The 17,325-nt window shown below is 41.6% G+C and overlaps 1 protein-coding gene across 1 annotated transcript in view; it reads right to left on the bottom strand.

Moving 5' to 3' along the window:
* LOC149276711 (progestin and adipoQ receptor family member 3-like) overlaps positions 1-11,398 on the bottom strand; it is a 71,737-nt gene extending 60,339 nt beyond the window's left edge. The window contains exon 1 of the mRNA XM_089503365.1: positions 11,214-11,398. Within this exon, the coding sequence (XP_089359491.1) occupies positions 11,214-11,398 (185 nt within the window). The remainder of the gene's footprint in view (positions 1-11,213) is intronic.
* Between the last annotated feature and the right edge of the window lie 5,927 nt (positions 11,399-17,325).

The following is a 17,325-nucleotide window of genomic DNA, read 5'->3' as shown; positions in this document are numbered from 1 at the left end:
TGGCTGCCTGGGCATGATAGGAGTGTGATTGCTGTTATTAAAAGTAATACTCCAAAATTGGACAGAAAAATTCAATATATATTGTAGGGGACAGCTCACGCATGGGGCGGCAATGACAGTTTCACACAGGTTTCCAACGTAAATGCGTGTTTATTTAGATGTTGTAATCACAGAGCACCTTGTAAACAAAACAAACTATAAGCCTGTCCGGCTCTAACTAAACAGCAGGATACCTCTCTAGCAGCCTAAGGTCTGACGCAAAGCAAAGTAACCAGTTTTGCATGGGGTAAAGCTTCATACCTGGTGGGCTGCAGCGCTGGCTGTAGCTGCTCCTTCATTCAGTGTCTCCCTCCCTCTGAAAACCTAACAGCCCTTTCTTTTAAGGCCTCCTCCCCAGTAACGAGCTTAGGAAGCCTCACCTGAGAGCACCTGGGATTGCTACCAGGCCTGGCTGAGGTAACCAGGTGAGACATATATCCCATAAACCACTCTCCCATACACTTTACCACAATATATATATATGTTAACAGCAATCACACTCCTATCATGCTAAGTCAGCTAGTACATTGTGATCAGGGCTGGCCTTAGGGGTGTGTGAGCTGTGTGGCCGCACAGGGCACCATGGCAGCAGGGGCGCCATTTGGCCTTCCCATCATCAAGGCCAGGGCCAAGCTGAGGCGGCAGGGAGAGGAGGAGAGAAAGGGGCGCCGAGTGGTCGCACATTAAAAAGTTTTTAGCAACCGCTTGGAACCCTTTGTCTCCTCTGCTCCCTACCGTTGCCCTGACTGCGGTGGTGGGAGCTCGAGGCCTTGGTCGTGGTGCTTCGTGATGAGTGCCGGAATATGACATCATATCCTGACTCTCAGCTATGAAGCTGCACGTGCCAGGGCAAGACAGCGAGACTGAGGCCTCGTGCTCCCACCATAGAGCTTCACCAGGGTAAGTGAACTGCAAAGGGGGGGGTAGATATTGAGAAGGGTAGTAGAGGGGGTGAAGTGGGCAGATAGTAGAAGGGGGAGGAGATTGAGAGAAAGGGAGGAGACAGGGTAGATAGTGAGAAGGGGGAAGAGATTATGAGAAAAGGGGTATTAAGAATCTTGAAAGAAAGAGTGATAATGAGTAAGATAATGAATGAAGTAATGTGTGGAAAAATTGTGTGAATGAGTGAGAGAATTAATGAATTGGTGTATGGATGAATTGTGTGAATGTGTGAGAGAATAAATTAATGTCTGTATGAATTGTGTGAATGTGGGAGACAATGAATTGTGTGGATGAATTGTGTGAATGAATTAGAGAATGAATGAATTAATGTGTGGATGAATGGTGAGAATGAATTGTGAGAATGATTTGTGTAAATGAGTGAGAGAATGAATAATTGTGTGAAGGAATTGTGTAAATGAGTGACTGTATAAGTGTTGTGGGTGTATCATAGATGTATAAGTGATTTGGGGAAAGGCAAAAATGGCACAAGAAGGGTGTTTGAGCTTTGGGGACCAAGATGTCACGGGCAGGGTGTTTATGGGACAAAGTTGGCACATGCTGGGCTGTTGGGGACAAAAATGGCTCAGGCTGGGCTGTAATCTGGGTGATGGTTTTGGGGTGTGCAACCTGTGATCTATGCCTGTAATTTAGGTTTTTATCTATACCTTTAATGCTGAGTTTATATGTGATTTCCAGTTGTCCTATACCTGCAAAGCCGGATTTGTGTGTTATACACGCAAGTGTTGTTTACATGTGTTGTTTATTTGATCTGAGTGGGAGCGGAGGGAGTAATTACCATATTTGCTTGAATACAAGACAAGGTTTTTTCAAAGCAAATGCTCTGAAAAATACCCCTCGTCTTATAACCGAGGCCTTCTTATAATCAGACCTCAAATAGATCCAGATCCCCCGCAAGCAGGGCCGGACTGGCCCAAGGGATACCGGGGAATTTCCCGGTGGGCCGGCAGGTCCGTGGGCTGGGCGGCCGGCAGACTAACCCTGAAGACAGCTGCTGAGCGGCTGCAAATGGCATTGAAGGCCTCCCTCGGCCCCCAGGCTGCCCGAAATCTAATCAAAGCGGCCGCTGGGTGCTGATGCGGCCGGCCAGCATCAGCACCCAGCAGCCGTGTGCGATGGCCGTCTAGTGATGCGAGCAGCGTGAGGGGTGAAAGCTCCGCCCCCTCGCACTGACCTTTCACCCCTCACGCTGCTCCCATCACTATGCGGCCATCAGACTGCTGGGAATGTAATCTAAACGGCCGATGCGTGCTGATGCCGCCGGCCGGCTCTGCTTTAATACTTTTTTTTTTTACTTTATATGGCAAGCCGATCCAGCTTACCATATAAATAAAAAAAAAGTGTTAAAGTAGCTCCGGCCGGCGGCATCAGCACGCATCGGCCGTTTAGATTACATTCCCAGCAGTCTGATGGCTGCATAGTGATGGGAGCAGCGTGAGGGGTGAAAGCTCCGCCCCCTCGCACTCAGACTGCTGCAGCACCGGATGTCAGGTCAGTGACATCCTGTCAGCATAGAGGAGAACAGTGTGCAGCTACCAGAGGACGGAAGTCAAGAGAAGTGGAAGGTCAGTAAACCAATGTATTTTTTGTACTGTATAATATTTTTTTGTATTTGTTAAAAACAAAAAAAAAATCGGCATGTGTGTGTATGTAAGTGTGTCCCCCTATATGCCACTCTGCCTCCAGAAATGCCTTATACCCCCCTATATGCCACTCTGTCCCATGATATGCCTTTTAACCCCCTATATGGCAGAATGGCGTATAGGGGGTTAGAAGGCATATCATGGGACAGAGTGGCATATAGGGGTATAAGGCATTTCTGGATGCAGAGTGACATATAGGGGGTCAAAAGGCATATCTGGAGGTAGAGTGGCAAAAAGGGGGTTAAAAGGCATATCACGGGGCAGAGGGGCATATAGGAGGGTTGAGGCATATTATGGGGCAGAGTGGCATATAGGAAGGTATAAGGCATATCGGGGAGGCAGAGTGGCATATAGGGGGGCATAAGGCTTTTCTGGAGGCAGAGTGCCCCATGCCTTTTAACCCCCTTTATGCCACTCTGCCTCCAGAATGCCTTATACCCACTATATGCCACTCTGTCCCTTGATATGCCTTTTAACCCCCTATATGGCAGAGTGGCATATAGGGGGTTAGAAGGCATATCAGGGGGGCAGAGTGGCAAGCCTGGGGGCAGAGGTGCATAACTCGGGGGTAGGTTGTCAAATGAAAGGAAATAAAAACCAAACATGTCTCAATCATAGCTTTTATTAAATATGGAAAAAAATAGTCTACATGAATTAATAAAGAAATAAAAAAGTTTCTTACCAGAATATCGTGAAGAATAATGTGATCAGTGTTTTGTTCCACTGAATAAAATGGAACTTTTTCATCTAAAAATGTTCGCAGTAGCAAATGTTTTGATCCCATTATGTGTAATGTATTTAATTTATTAGGGCCTTTTAACACTTTTGCTTTCTGGCATTTTAATACAAATAATGAGATAAAAAGAATGGCGAATAGTGTGACGCGGGTATGTATAAGGGGTGCGTGTGGGTATAAGAGCTTGACCGTGAGATAAACTATATGGGGCTGTGTTGGTTGAAATAATGGTCGAATTCTCCTCAGAAAGAGTTTCCTTTAATTAGATCATGCGCATAATCGAGACAAGGCACACAACACACAAAAGTCGAAGCGTTGTCTAATTACACATTAAGATTACTTGGTTTATATAGCATCTTATCTACTTCTAATAGCATGCTTCTTTCTGATTGGTTACTTTTCAAGCAGGTTACACCTCTTTTAGCTGCATAATTAAGAATGGCCTAGACTTGACCCTTTGCACATATATATATATATATATAGAAGAACATAGAGTAGACATGTCGGCGTGAACTCGTCCATATATCATAGACTAGACATTCCCTGCTTTCTTTTGTCTTTGACAGCAATAATATTTACGATAACATAAACATTTTTCTAACATTTCCCTCCTGTTTATCAAAATATTATTCAATATCAGACTCTTCATCTTCAGTATCCGTCATTAGCACTGATAATTCATCTTTCATGTCAATAACGTCATTAATATGTAGAGTCTCAGATACTTTTAATAATTGATCACAATCTTCTTTGTTGATCTGGGAGTACATAGTCTGATTTACAGCTTTATCAATTGTCTTATTCAAAAATCCTCTGCAACATGGAATAAAACAGCATCCTCCGAATATCAATACTGCGGATACTATAGTGATAGTAATTATTCCGGACATTATCATTCCCGACCATCGCCCGAACCATCCTTCTAACCAAGAGGTGAACACATTATGTATTCCTGCATTCTCGGCAAATTCATTTGATAAGGATGTTAGTCTCCGCACAACCACCAAATATCTGCTCTCATCTGGGTTGGCTGTCTCAGTCCTGTGGAAAAAGTCTCGACACACAGTGAATTAAACAAATCTTTATAATAAAAATAGCTGCTATTACCCTGAAGTTTCATACAGGTGTAATTTCCCCCATATATTTGCACTGTTAGAGGTAATTCAGGTCTCTTAACCTTGGGAAACAAGTCCAATATATGACAAGCTCCGTTTCCAGGTGGGGTATAAGTCTTATCTAACAGCTTTATTATCAGAAACCTACGCGCCTATGGTATATAGTCTTTCATCCGTCTTCATAGGTTCTTTTAAAGTAAATAGTAATTTATTACAATTATCATAGGTGGTACATTCAGATTGTAATCTTTTTACAGATAATCTCGTTTTGATTTTACTCGCTCTTGCCCCGGGTATCATATCCCCAATCTCGACTAGCTGTTGTCCACATAGCATAATCCCAACCAAGACATGATGTTATACTTCGTTTTCCAGGGGGCTTTTCGGGCATCCAGCATACATATACATCGGCCTTAGCGTATTTTCTTGCTTGCCCAATATTTTCACAATGAATCAGTTTACACAGATCAATTTCAATGGAACTATCTCCTGCTAATGAAAGTCAGATTTTGTGCTTTGGTATCTTCCCATTTGATCCCACTTAGCATTAGCATTAGAATAAGGAATTATTGTAAAAGCATCAGTCACTACCCAATAAACTATAAGCAGGCACCACCCCTTCATCCTACCTGGCCGTCAACTCAGGGTTCGGGGAATGGATTTCTTCACTGGCTTGAGACGAGTCCAACCTATCGTCTGGACCCCCCTTTGTACCCAGACTTAATGAGTGACTACCAGCAAGTGGTGTTACCTTCTTACAGTGCGACTGATGTATCCAACAACTCCTCTCAGCTATCTTACATGCCGTGGGGGTGGTTAGTAGTACTTGGTACGATCCTTCCCACCTCGGTGATGACCAATTCTTTCATTTGATTATCCTTATTAGTACCCAATCTCCAACACTCAATTTCTCAGGAATTGGCTCTTGTGCTTCTGGAAGAGAATTAACAGTTTGTATTGATCTGGTATTCAACATTTTTGCCATATATTCTGCTAGGGTTAATTATTTTTCATTACTTGCCTCTTTTACCTATATCTGCGGCAAACTATAGGGTCTCCCGTACATTACTTCAAATGGGGTGAGACCTTGCTTGTTGGGTGTAATACGCATACTCAATTTTACCATAGGTAGGCAAGAAACCCAAGTCTTCCCGGTTTCTGCCATGGTCTTTTTTAATTTATTATTTATTGTTCCATTGTTTCTTTCTACCAACCCTTTTTTTTTTTTTAGAGTAATTTTGGAACACCTTATCTATCTATTACCATCCCTCCTGTTGAGACATGGCTCAGCCCATGACTCAATAAGGCTGCATAGCGAACCAATGATTTTGGCGATATTGGTTTGTTGGTAATGTGAAACATTTTCTTACATAGAGTCGCTTTTTTAGACCACCAATATCGTTTTTCAGATATAGGGGCAGCCTGCTGCATATCATACAGAACCTGGTGATTAATTTGTATCTCGTTAGTGATTATGGCAAACATCTCTTGAGCAATTCTTTTTGCTTCAATATCTGCACAGTTATTGCCTAATGCTATAGGATCCTTGCTGTTGGTATGGGCTGCACACTTTATTACAGCTACTTCCTTTGGTAGATTTATAACTGTTAATAGTTCTTCAATCAGGGCTTTATGATTTATTGGTTTCCCTGTGGAGGTAATCATACCTCTTTTTTTCCATTGTTGTGGAAACACATGTATAGTAGAAAATACATATTGACTGTCGGTATAGATATTTACCCGTTTGTCTACTGCCCATTTGCAGGCCTCTATGAGAGCCGTTAACTCAGCCGCCTGGGCTAATAAATGATTAGATAATTTACCTCTCTTACTTCAGTATTGCATTGAATATCTCCTTTATCTCTTTTCCACGAGTGATTAATCTCACATCGCAACACCATATCTCCCACAGACTTCTACTGATCAGTTTGCTGTTTACACAGAGACAAATGTAGTGTTTACACAGAGACAAAAAGTGTGGTTATTCGGGGTGTTAATATACCAGATAATGCCCCCTGTCCTTTGTCCAGTAAAAGTATTCTGTCTGTATTACAGTACTTTGTTCATCTTTTAGATTCATAATACTCGTCTCCTCCTGCTGTTTTCTTAACATACATTGTACAATGAAAATCATTTGAATGCTGAACTTGTAAATGATCACAGATCTCGAATGTTTTATGTACAAGTTCTAAAGCCTGTATTATATTTCCCTTATTTTCAGTAAAATCTATGTTTAAAGCATAGTAGTAATGATCATGCCGTCCTTGATAGTTATTTCTTCTTCCCCCCACTGTAACATCAAACTTGTCTCCCACGGGTGCAATGTGCACTCCCAACTCTCTAATCAGATCTCTTCCTAGAAGATTTACGGGACATACCTCAGATAATATTACACTGGCGGTAATTATTTTTCCAGACTCTGGATATTGTATTTGGAGGGGAACAGATAAGCTTTCGGTATGTGTCCTCCCATTTACTCCCTTTATGTGAATTTTACCAGTCCCTTTCTGTATGCCCGTGCAGGTGGGATGATTCAATAGGGTTCGCGAAGCCCCTGAATCAACCAAAAATTTTACACGTTTGTTATTTACAATTAAATCAATTTCAGGCAAGTTTGACAATAACAACACATCATGAACATTACTGAGATCCAATGTCTCTTTTTCCTGTATTAGTCATTGGTCTGGGGAATTCTGCTTTCTCTTGTCTGGCTCGGGACACTCTTTTGCCCAATGACCTTCCTTTCCACAATTATAACATCCTTGTGACCATCTATCACCTCTACCTCTTCTACCTCGGTACGACCGTCTGCTCCTCTTATCTATTTATCTCCCTCCAATTTGTTCTACAAGCCCACCTGTTTGTGCAAGCAGTTATAAAGACATTTAATCGATTATTTAAATCAGCACTGTCCCCTGGGAGTGGGTGTCTTGGATTTAGATTATCGGACCCATTCCAGTTCAGTTCTACTAAACTCTAATCTGATTTCAAAATTCGTCGACACACTCTCTCTATTTCTTCACCATTACCATTTAATTGATAACTGTTACAGAGCCCTCGGATATCAGTCTCAAACTGTTGGGGATCCTCTTTTGGCTTTTTAACATGCTCAGTAGCTTTTTTAATATCCTCCTCTGTTCATGTTCTATGTACCCACATGGTTAACGGATATATCTGACCTTGATTACTCCATAAGGAGGTGCGTTACTTATAATGTTACTTTAAGCATATTAATTTGAACAAAAAATAAAACAAGAATATATATCATAAAAACCACAGACAGGTATACAGGATATCTTATTACCTTAAAAACAAAATATGTGCTAATTATAAATTTTAGCTTTTAAATTATTAACCCTTATTTAAATTAATTCTGGAAAAAGCATAAAAGCATTAGAATAAAAAGATAAAAAGGCTTTTCTAATGTCGACTCTACATATAATTTATGATCGATCACAGATAACAGACAAGACATACATTTAACAGATTCTGGAACCAGCTGGAAACATGGTATAGAATTTGGAATGTTATAATTTAGTCACTACGTAGTTTCTTCTAAATCCACACATTCACCGAGTGGTCCAACCACTCCGAGTCTAGATTCTACCAGGATGGTCCAACCATCCGAAACCTGAGGGATTCACCCTCTATTTTTAAGTGCACTATACCTGAACAATGTGAATTTATGCCTAAACATTTTCTTGATTAAGTTTATACATAAACTGTTTGTCTTCTTTCAGTGGTTTCTTCTTTATCCACAAGAAAACACTTTCATCCTTTTGTTTCTTTCCCTTACTGTGGGATTTCCCCATGATACAATCTCACCGCAAAGCAGAAAACAAGGAAAATCTTTTGGTATTTATAAGATACCACGTCTGGACAGGGTTAAACAGAGAGTTCTTGGTATTTATAAGATACCACGTCTGGACAGGGTTAAACAAAGGACCTCGGTATTTATAAGATACCACATCTGGACAGGGTTAAACAAAGAGCTCTTGGTATTTATAAGATACCGTTCCTAGACAGTAAAGGCAGATAAATCACTCTCGCAGCGAAGTTGCTCACTTGCAATCCCAGCACTTGATCACAGAGAGCTTCTCACAAATGCCGGGGGGCGTATTAACAACAACCTTATTAACTGTTCGTTCGCCGTAAAGGACTCCTGAACAGTCATTCACACAGATTCATTCAGACAAGATTTGTGACATGGGTTGGTATAGCTGTCCCTGGACCATAAGAGCTCTTCTCTTTAAGGTCTTGTGATACTCTTTCACAATAATACAAGCCGCAACCAACATCAACAGTATTGTCACAATTACAAACAACAATTCGCTATCACAAAAATAATGACTAACTACCTGTGCACATTTCTCCTGATCAGCCTCAGTACTCCAAGTACTATTCCTTATTATCGAATGCATACGCAGTTATTTATTTCAGTAGTCCCTGACAGACTTTGACCTCTTATAATATTTCCCAGAAATATTTTTCTTACTCACATTTCTGAAGAGAAGACCGTAAAAAATCTTCGGGAGGATGCTGCCGGTTTCAGGGACGATGTCGCAAAGTGCCTCTGTTTAACAGCAATCTTAGCTGGAGGACTTATATTACCCCAGATGCAGATTCTCGAGGTGCAGTTCCTCAGGACTGTCGTCCCCGTCTCCGGTCAGAACCTCCTCACAGGGGGCACCAAAATGTTGGTTGAAATAATGGTCGAATTCTCCTCAGAAAGAGTTTCCTTTAATTAGATCATGCGCATAATCGAGACAAGGCACACAACACACAAGTCGAAGCGTTGTCTAATTACACATTAAGATTACTTGGTTTATATAGCATCTTATCTACTTCTAATAGCATGCTTCTTTCTGATTGGTTACTTTTCAAGCAGGTTACACTTCTTTAAGCTGCATAATTAAGAATGGCCTAGACTTGACCCTTTGCACATATATATATATATATATATATATATATAAGAACATAGAGTAGACATGTCGGCGTGAACTCGTCCATATATCATAGACTAGACATTCCCTGCTTTCTTTTGTCTTTGACAGCAATAATATTTACGATAACATAAACATTTTTCTAACAGGCTGGTCTCCAAATTTTTCCAGGGCTGCTTTTCAGTCTCAGTCCGGCCCTGCCCGCAAGCGCTGCAGGGGACCCGGATCCTCCTGTCTGGTAACCTCCGCTGCTGCCGGCACTTCCACCGGGCGTCTATCACCGAGCCCCGGCAGAAGCATCGCTAGCAGCAGAGGTTGTCTACGCGCATACCTTCCCCGGCGGCCAGAGGAGAATTCCCTGCAATGCTGCTGGGAATTCTCCTCTCTGGCAGCCGGGGAAGGTCTGTGCAATGCATGTAGACAACCCCTGCTGCTACCAGCACTTTTGCCGGTGCTTCTAGGATAGAGGACCGGCGTCACATGACCTTCCGGGTCATAGAAGCTGCAGCGGAAGTTGCCTATGCGAATTGCACAGACGTCCACCCGCTGCTCCCACTAGACACCAGGGAGTCAGAAGCACTGGTAAGTCGGGGGTGAGTGTTAAATGGGGGGCATAAGGCATTTCTGTAGGCAGAGTGCCCCATGATATGCCTTTTAACACCCTTAATGCCACTCTGCCTCCAGAAAAGCCTTTTAACACCCTTAATGCCACTCTATCTCTAGAAATGCCTTATACCCCCTTTATGCCACTCTGCCCCATGATATGCATTTTAACTCCCTATATGCCAGAGTGGCATATAGGAGTATAAGGCTTTTCTGGAGGCAGAGTGGCATATAGAGGGTTAAAAGGCATATCATGGGGCACAGTGGCATATAGAGGGTTAAAATGCATATCATGGGGCACAGTGGCATATAGGAGGGTATAAGGCATTTCTGGAGGCAGAGTGGCATATAGGAGGGTATAAGGCATATCAGGGAGGCAGAGTGGAATATAGGGGGTATAAAAAATATCTGGGGGGCAGGTTGGCAAATAAAAATAAAAAATAAAAAATTATTTTTCTCAATCATAGCTATAGGGTCATCTTATATTCAGGCTTTTTTTCTAAACTAATATTCAGATTTTGGGTGGTCCTCTTGTAATCAGGGTCGTCATATAATATAATTGAGCAAATACAGTACATGCTAGGGTGCGTGGAGGGAGTGCAAAGGAAATAATTGCCTAGGGTCCCATTTTTTTCAATATTTAAAGGAAAAAAAAATTTGTTACAAAGATTTTTCACCCCCCTATATTTAATGTATTTAAGGTACATTATTGTTACCAGTGTTTCCAGCTATATATAATTGTACTTGTTTTCACTTGCACATAAATAATCAATAATTAAAACTAGTTGTTTGTTACAAGATTTTTTTTCCCTTTCTTGTCGAGGGGGCCCCAGAGAAGTAGTTCGCCCAGGGCACCTGAACACCTAAGGCTGGCTCTGATTGCGATTGCTGTTATGAGAATTAATGTTGCTGTATATTAATATTAATCATTGTCAATGTGAAGTTCAATGTATAGTGATAGGTGTTATGCTGTACTTTATTACTGTATGTGCCAGTATATTATGATAGTGTGTGTGTGTGTGGGGGGGCACATACAGGATCTGCCCCAGGTGCCAAATACTCTATGTATGCCACTGTCTCCAGTAAACCAAATCCTGCATAAAAGAAAGAGAATTAGGACAAATCTTGCCTCTCATTCCTAGAGACACATGGTTGGTCCATTATAGAGACTCACCTTTTCAAACACAGCCTGGATGGAAGGTAAGCTCTGTATCCATCTGTAATGTACGGATTGTCTTTGAGGAATACAGGAATCTGCTCAAAGTTGTATAGTCTGATACCCCTAGGGAGCAGGACTGGCCAGTAGTGATAGCTGCCCAGCTCAATGTATTGAGAAGTCTTCAGTAACTTCTGAGGCATGATGAAATGGATTCATAGCCTAATTCTAATTAAGCAAAAAAGAGAGAGAGTATTTTGTGTAAGGTTTTTTAATTACTGTTATAGCGTTACTAATTCTAAGAGTGATCATACTAGAAAATACAAATGACTACGAAACTATTGCATCCATACTTGTTAAATGAATTAGCATTCAGTGTGACATTAACAATAAATAAAGAAAAAAACAGCAGAAAAAGTACAGCTATAGTTGCTGTGGACCTACAACTTAGCCAGCATCCTACAGCTGCATGAACATTGTAGTTCAGGTAAATAAACACCGTGGATGATGGCATGAACTGCATGTTGCTTTCATATTTTTTTTTTTATAGTCTTCGTTTCTTCAATACAACGGATGTTGTACTTGGGCAAAAGGTTGATAATTCATCTTATAACTATAGCAATCAAAGGGATACTCCAATTAGTATGGTCAGTCAACTGATTGTTATGGGGATGCCACCATTTTTAAAACGTTTCCATATGCATAATTTTATTTTATTAATAAGTCACTGGTATTACACAGACTGTGTCAAATACACACTCTAAACATGTATATATGTCGAGGACTTTTCTTTGATAGAGTTCATTTGTATATCTAGGTCTGCCGTATGAATGTCTATTGCAATGGACTCTCAAATGTAAATAAAAGTGCAATATCTATATAGCTGCCTTTGCCTATACAGTTAAATATACCAAAATCCGATTGTGTGTCCAGCTAAAGAGACACTTTAGCATTCACCCTATTCATTCCACTAAAACATTGTATTGTGGCCATTTATATGCAATTCGACCAGAACTCTTTTCTTACATGATTGCGACTTATATTAGCAATACTTTCACACCTAATGATAGAAAAGGAAAAAAGCAAATCTACATAATCATGCAACATTATGCGTTATTCCAAGCTCCAGCCAAAAATATATGTACACCTGCATCGATATGAACGTAAACAAACCCAGGAAGCAAAGCGGCTAACCTGGCACATGCTTAAACCGGGACCCTCCTTCCAGCTGCCGGTTAACGATATTTTCATAAGTTACTGTCTTCTGCGTACTCTGTAAAAATACTGGCATTGCAAACACTAACCATCCAGCTGTGCAAACGTCACAGGCTTCCGACCTTGTGACGTCATTTGCGTGAGCCAGACGCAAACTGTAAAAGACTGGGAGGTGTGGTTAAACAAGATTTACGATTCCAAATGTATCCACTGGCGGATGGGAAAAGACATAAGTAAGAGTGTACCGGATTTTCTTTCCCAAAGCAGCAATAGTATTCGCTTTGCAGTTGCAATTGTCAATTCGATCTGTATTATGCTAGAGACAGCGCTAACATTTAAAATGTGGCTGAAATCATGCGTTTTCTGCTGCTTCCTTGCTGTTGTATGCTACACACAGCTCTCTCTTTCCTAGGTACTCAAAAAGCTTGCTGGGTATTTTTGGACCACATTCTTAAAATAAAATACATGTGTTTTGCTACTCCTGCTTTAAGTTTTCTTATGACAGAGGCAATTGGGGTGTGAGTTCCACACGGAACATAATCTGGTAATAAAGTTAATTTAAGGTGCAGTTAGAGGTAAAGGTGGGCAAACTAAAGGGAATCTTAATCCTGGGGACAGCAATCCTGTATTTATTTATAAAAGTATGGTGTCAGTGAGATTCTCTGAATCATTCTCTAAATGATTAAAATCTCTGAAAGAATCGACTCTGAAGGCTTCTCTGAACGACTCTCTGCCTTCAGTGACATCACTAGAGTAGGCAGGCAGGAGGGTTCAATGTGACTCGAAATGATCCCATTCACTTTACTTATCCGAACTTCCCATCACTACTGTTAAGTTACGTTATGTGATGCAGTGGAGTGAGCAAAGTGTGAGCTCAGAGCAGGGCTCCAGGAGATGTAAAATGATGATAACTGTGTTGAGCTGATATGTGAGGGAGAAAGAGCTTTTGTGTATGTACATGTGTTTAGTGTTAGACTGAGTTTACACATTAGCAACATTCAAAGCTGCCACCCAGTCGCGAAGTTCAAAGCAGCCGTCATGCGGCTGTAAGACCGCCTCCACCCGCCGCTTTAACTTCTTTAGACGGCCGCACAACGACTGCGTTGAACGTTCGAGGGGTGGGGCTTACAGAAGAGTTCCTCGTGACAAGGAGAGGATCTTCACGTCGGAGGAGAGCAGGAAAAAAGAAAAAAATCAAAATGTAAGTATTACCAAAAAAATAGGGGACCAGTATTCAAGGGAGGGGGGTGGCTGGGTTTTGTTAATACAAAATCAATATTAACATTGTGGGGGGGGGGGTTGATTGATTTTTTGGTCCAATTTTGATGTGTAACCACCCTTTTATTAAAAGTAGGTAACACTCCAAAATTGGACAGAAAAAATCAATGACAATATTAATAAATATTATCACACTCCTATAATGCGAAGTCAACCAGTACATGCTGGAATCTGGGTATGCCTGGGTGTAATAGGCTTGTGATTGCTGTTAAAAAAATTAGTTTTGTCTAATTTTGGTGTGTTACTTTTAATAAGTGTTTTTTTTTGTTGTTGTTTTTAAAGATTGGGGGGATTATTTTCAGTTTCGGCCAAGTGAGGCTGAATTTTCGGTTTCGGTCCAGAATTTTCATTTTGGTGCATCCCTGAGTCAGACACTGAAGTAATAGGCACTGTTTGGCTTAGTATATAGTAATAGGTGTTATGCTGCATTATTGTCAATGTTTGGCTCAATGTATATTGATAGGGATTATGCTGTGCCACCATCAATGTGTGCCTCAGTATATAGTAATAGGTGTTATGCTGTACCCCCATCAATGTGTGCCTCAGTATATAGTGATAGGTGTTATGCTGTACCCCTGTCAGTTTTTGGCTCAGTATATAGTGATAGGTGTTATGCTGCACCACCATCAGTGCGTGCCTCAGTATATAATGATAACAGTTATGCTGTACCACTGTCAATGTTTGCATAATTATAGAAGCTATGCAGTTTTAAAGTGTGTGTGGGGCCTACAGGATCTGCCCCAGGTGCCACATACTTTAGGTACACCCCTGGCTGGGGGTAATACACACAGCAGTGGGAGCATCACATTAACCAATACAAAAGGTGTGGGGGCATCAATACACAAGGGAGGGGGTTGGCTGGGGCATCACATAAATCAATACACAAGGGTGTTGGGGCATAAATGCACAAAGGGGTGGGGCAAAACACAAGGGACACAATCAATAGTAAAAGGGGCCTGTCTGGGGCAACAATACACAAGGGGCAAAAATACAAAAAGGGCAGTTAATGATGAAGCAGTATATATTTTTTAATGCTTCAGTGTGGCAGAGCCTGTTCTGATGTGTATGTGTGTTTGGGTGTCAATGTGGCAGAGCCTGTCCTGGTGTGTGTGGGTGTGACAGAGCCTGTCCTGGTGTATGGGTTTGGGTGTTGGTGTGGCAGAGCCTGTCCTGGTGTGTGTGTTTGGCTTGACCTTAGTATCGTCAACTTCGGCCCCATTCCCAATAAGACAAATAAACACAGTGTGTGAAATAAAATGCTTTATTTAATCATTCGATTTTGGATAAAATTTGGCCACGGTCAACATAAAATATTCTCCCCAACCGTGACACTCCTTATATCATATTTCTTCAACGTGTTTATTAAAATCCATAATTAACCACAAACTTGGCTAAAAACGCCAACCGTATAACACATTAGATCCATAAGGCTGGTAAGGGCGTAAATCCTCCACGTCACTTGTAGAGGCTGCCGGCGTCCAAAGCCCAGCAACCACACGCCAACCAACGTATCACCTGAGCACGCGCCCAGGGAGTGTTCTGTACTTCCGCCCTTAGGCATGTGCACCACGAGTACAACCATACCTTAGATAGTTGTCTCAAGCACCGAACCAGCCAACCACATTTGAACAATGCCCATAACATAATACCAAACGCCACACACACAATAGACAGTAAATAAAAAGAGGGAAGGGAGGGTGGGAATTTCGCCTACTTATTAAAACCTACGACCTTAACTGAGCATAGGTTCCCAAATTTATTTGCTTTTGCACCTCAGTGCCCTCCCCTTCATCCTGTCGCTGAATATTCAGACTAGAGGGCAAAAGTTCACTCAGGGGGCAAACAGTTATACAGGATGCTTAAATGTAACAAGCACTTAACCCTTTGTTAGGTCATGGTGTGCTCCTTGTTCCTTACCCGGTCATGGTGCCCCTACACCTATTTCATGCTCCGGGGCTGTTCTGTTGGTGTGGCAGAGTCTGTCCTGTTGTGTGTGTGTGTGTTTGGTCATCTGTTTCCAGGTAGTCACTTCAGAGGACAAAACTTTCTAGGCCCAGAAATCTGTTAGAGGAAAAGTAAAGGTTTTGTGTTATTTACTCTATTTCAATCTGCATATTTTATTTAAAAGGATTAGTGGGCATTATATTGTGGCTTCAGGTGTATCATGACCTTTTTTAGTGTATGGATGTACTCCCAATCCCATCACATAAAAGTCTATCTCATACATCAGATGAGCTCTGATGTAATCTTTATCCAGTACACATGGATGCAGAGGAGTTAAGATTCTGTCCATTTCCAGGTACTTATTTGGGCTTTTAACACTGGGATTTTAATAATAATGTGGTATTCTGTTATCGTAATGTAACAATTTAATATACTTTTAAAAAGAATAATGTATAGCGATTTGGATGGTAAATAGTGTGGCTTAGATAGTGTGGCGTGTGGGCACAAGAGCTTGACCACACGATACAATACATGGGGCTGTTGTCCAAATATTTCCAGGGCTGCTTTCCATTCCCAGTTTGGCCTTGCCGCCATTGCTGAAGAGTTATGATTCTGTCTGTCCTGCCTATTTTATTTATTTCAATAAAAAGGCCCAACAAAATCCTCAGCACCAGGCCCATTATGCTCTTAATCCGGCCCTAGGTATGGCCAGTTTCAGCATGAGGGCTGTTAATTTGATTGTATAGGAATGTAATGTCACAATGTTTTACAATTTACAACATTCCTCTTTTAAAGCTGGGTCTCCAACCATTGTCCTCTGCAAGGTGTGCAATACCGTATTTGCTCGATTATAAGACGAGGTTTTTTCCAGAGCAAATTAACCAATACAAAAGGTGTGGGGGCATCAATACACAAGGGACGGGGTTGGCTGGGGCATCACATAGATCAATACACAAGGGTGTGGGGGCATAAATGCACAAAGGGGGGGCAAAACACAAGGGACACAATCAATAGTAAAGGGGGCCTGTCTGGGGCATCAATACACAAGGGGCAAAAATACAAAAGGGGCGGTTAATGACGAAGCAGTATATATTTTTAATGCTTCAGTGTGGCAGAGCCTGTCCTGATGTATGTTTGTTTGGTGTTGGTGTGGTAGAGCTTGTCCCGGTGTGTGTGTGTGTTTGGGTGTCAATGTGGCATAGCCTGTCCTGGTGTGTGTGACAGAGCTTGTCCTGGTGTTTGGGTGTCGGTGTGGCAGAGCCTGTCCTAGTGAGTGTGTTTGGCTGTCGGTGTGGAAGAGCTCTGAAAAATACCCCTTGTCTTATAATCGGGGTCGTCTTATAATCAGACCTCAGCTAGGTCTGACTATGAGTCAAAAGGCATATCATGGGGCACAGTGGCATATAGGGGGTATAAGGCATTTCTGGGGCACAGTGGCAAGCCTGATCAGGTTCTATGTGGGCAATGTGGACACCAGGGCTGGCTTTGGGGTGTGCAACCTGTGATCTATGCTGTCATTTAGGGGGTTATCTATACCTTTTAATGCTGAGTTTATATGTGAATTCCAATTGATTTATACCTGCAAAGCTGGGTGTGTGTTATTCTGTTGATCTGTATCTGGTACCCTCTGTTTTCATACATTATTATTGTATACCTACAAATAGAGGGTTTGTATGTCTGATTCTGTTTATTT

Source organism: Sceloporus occidentalis, unplaced genomic scaffold (genome assembly GCF_023333645.1).
Source record: "Sceloporus occidentalis isolate IW3139 unplaced genomic scaffold, rSceOcc1.0.p SCAF_228, whole genome shotgun sequence".
In the NCBI taxonomy this organism is placed as follows: domain Eukaryota; kingdom Metazoa; phylum Chordata; class Lepidosauria; order Squamata; family Phrynosomatidae; genus Sceloporus; species Sceloporus occidentalis.
This window is presented reverse-complemented; position numbering and strand designations above follow the sequence as displayed.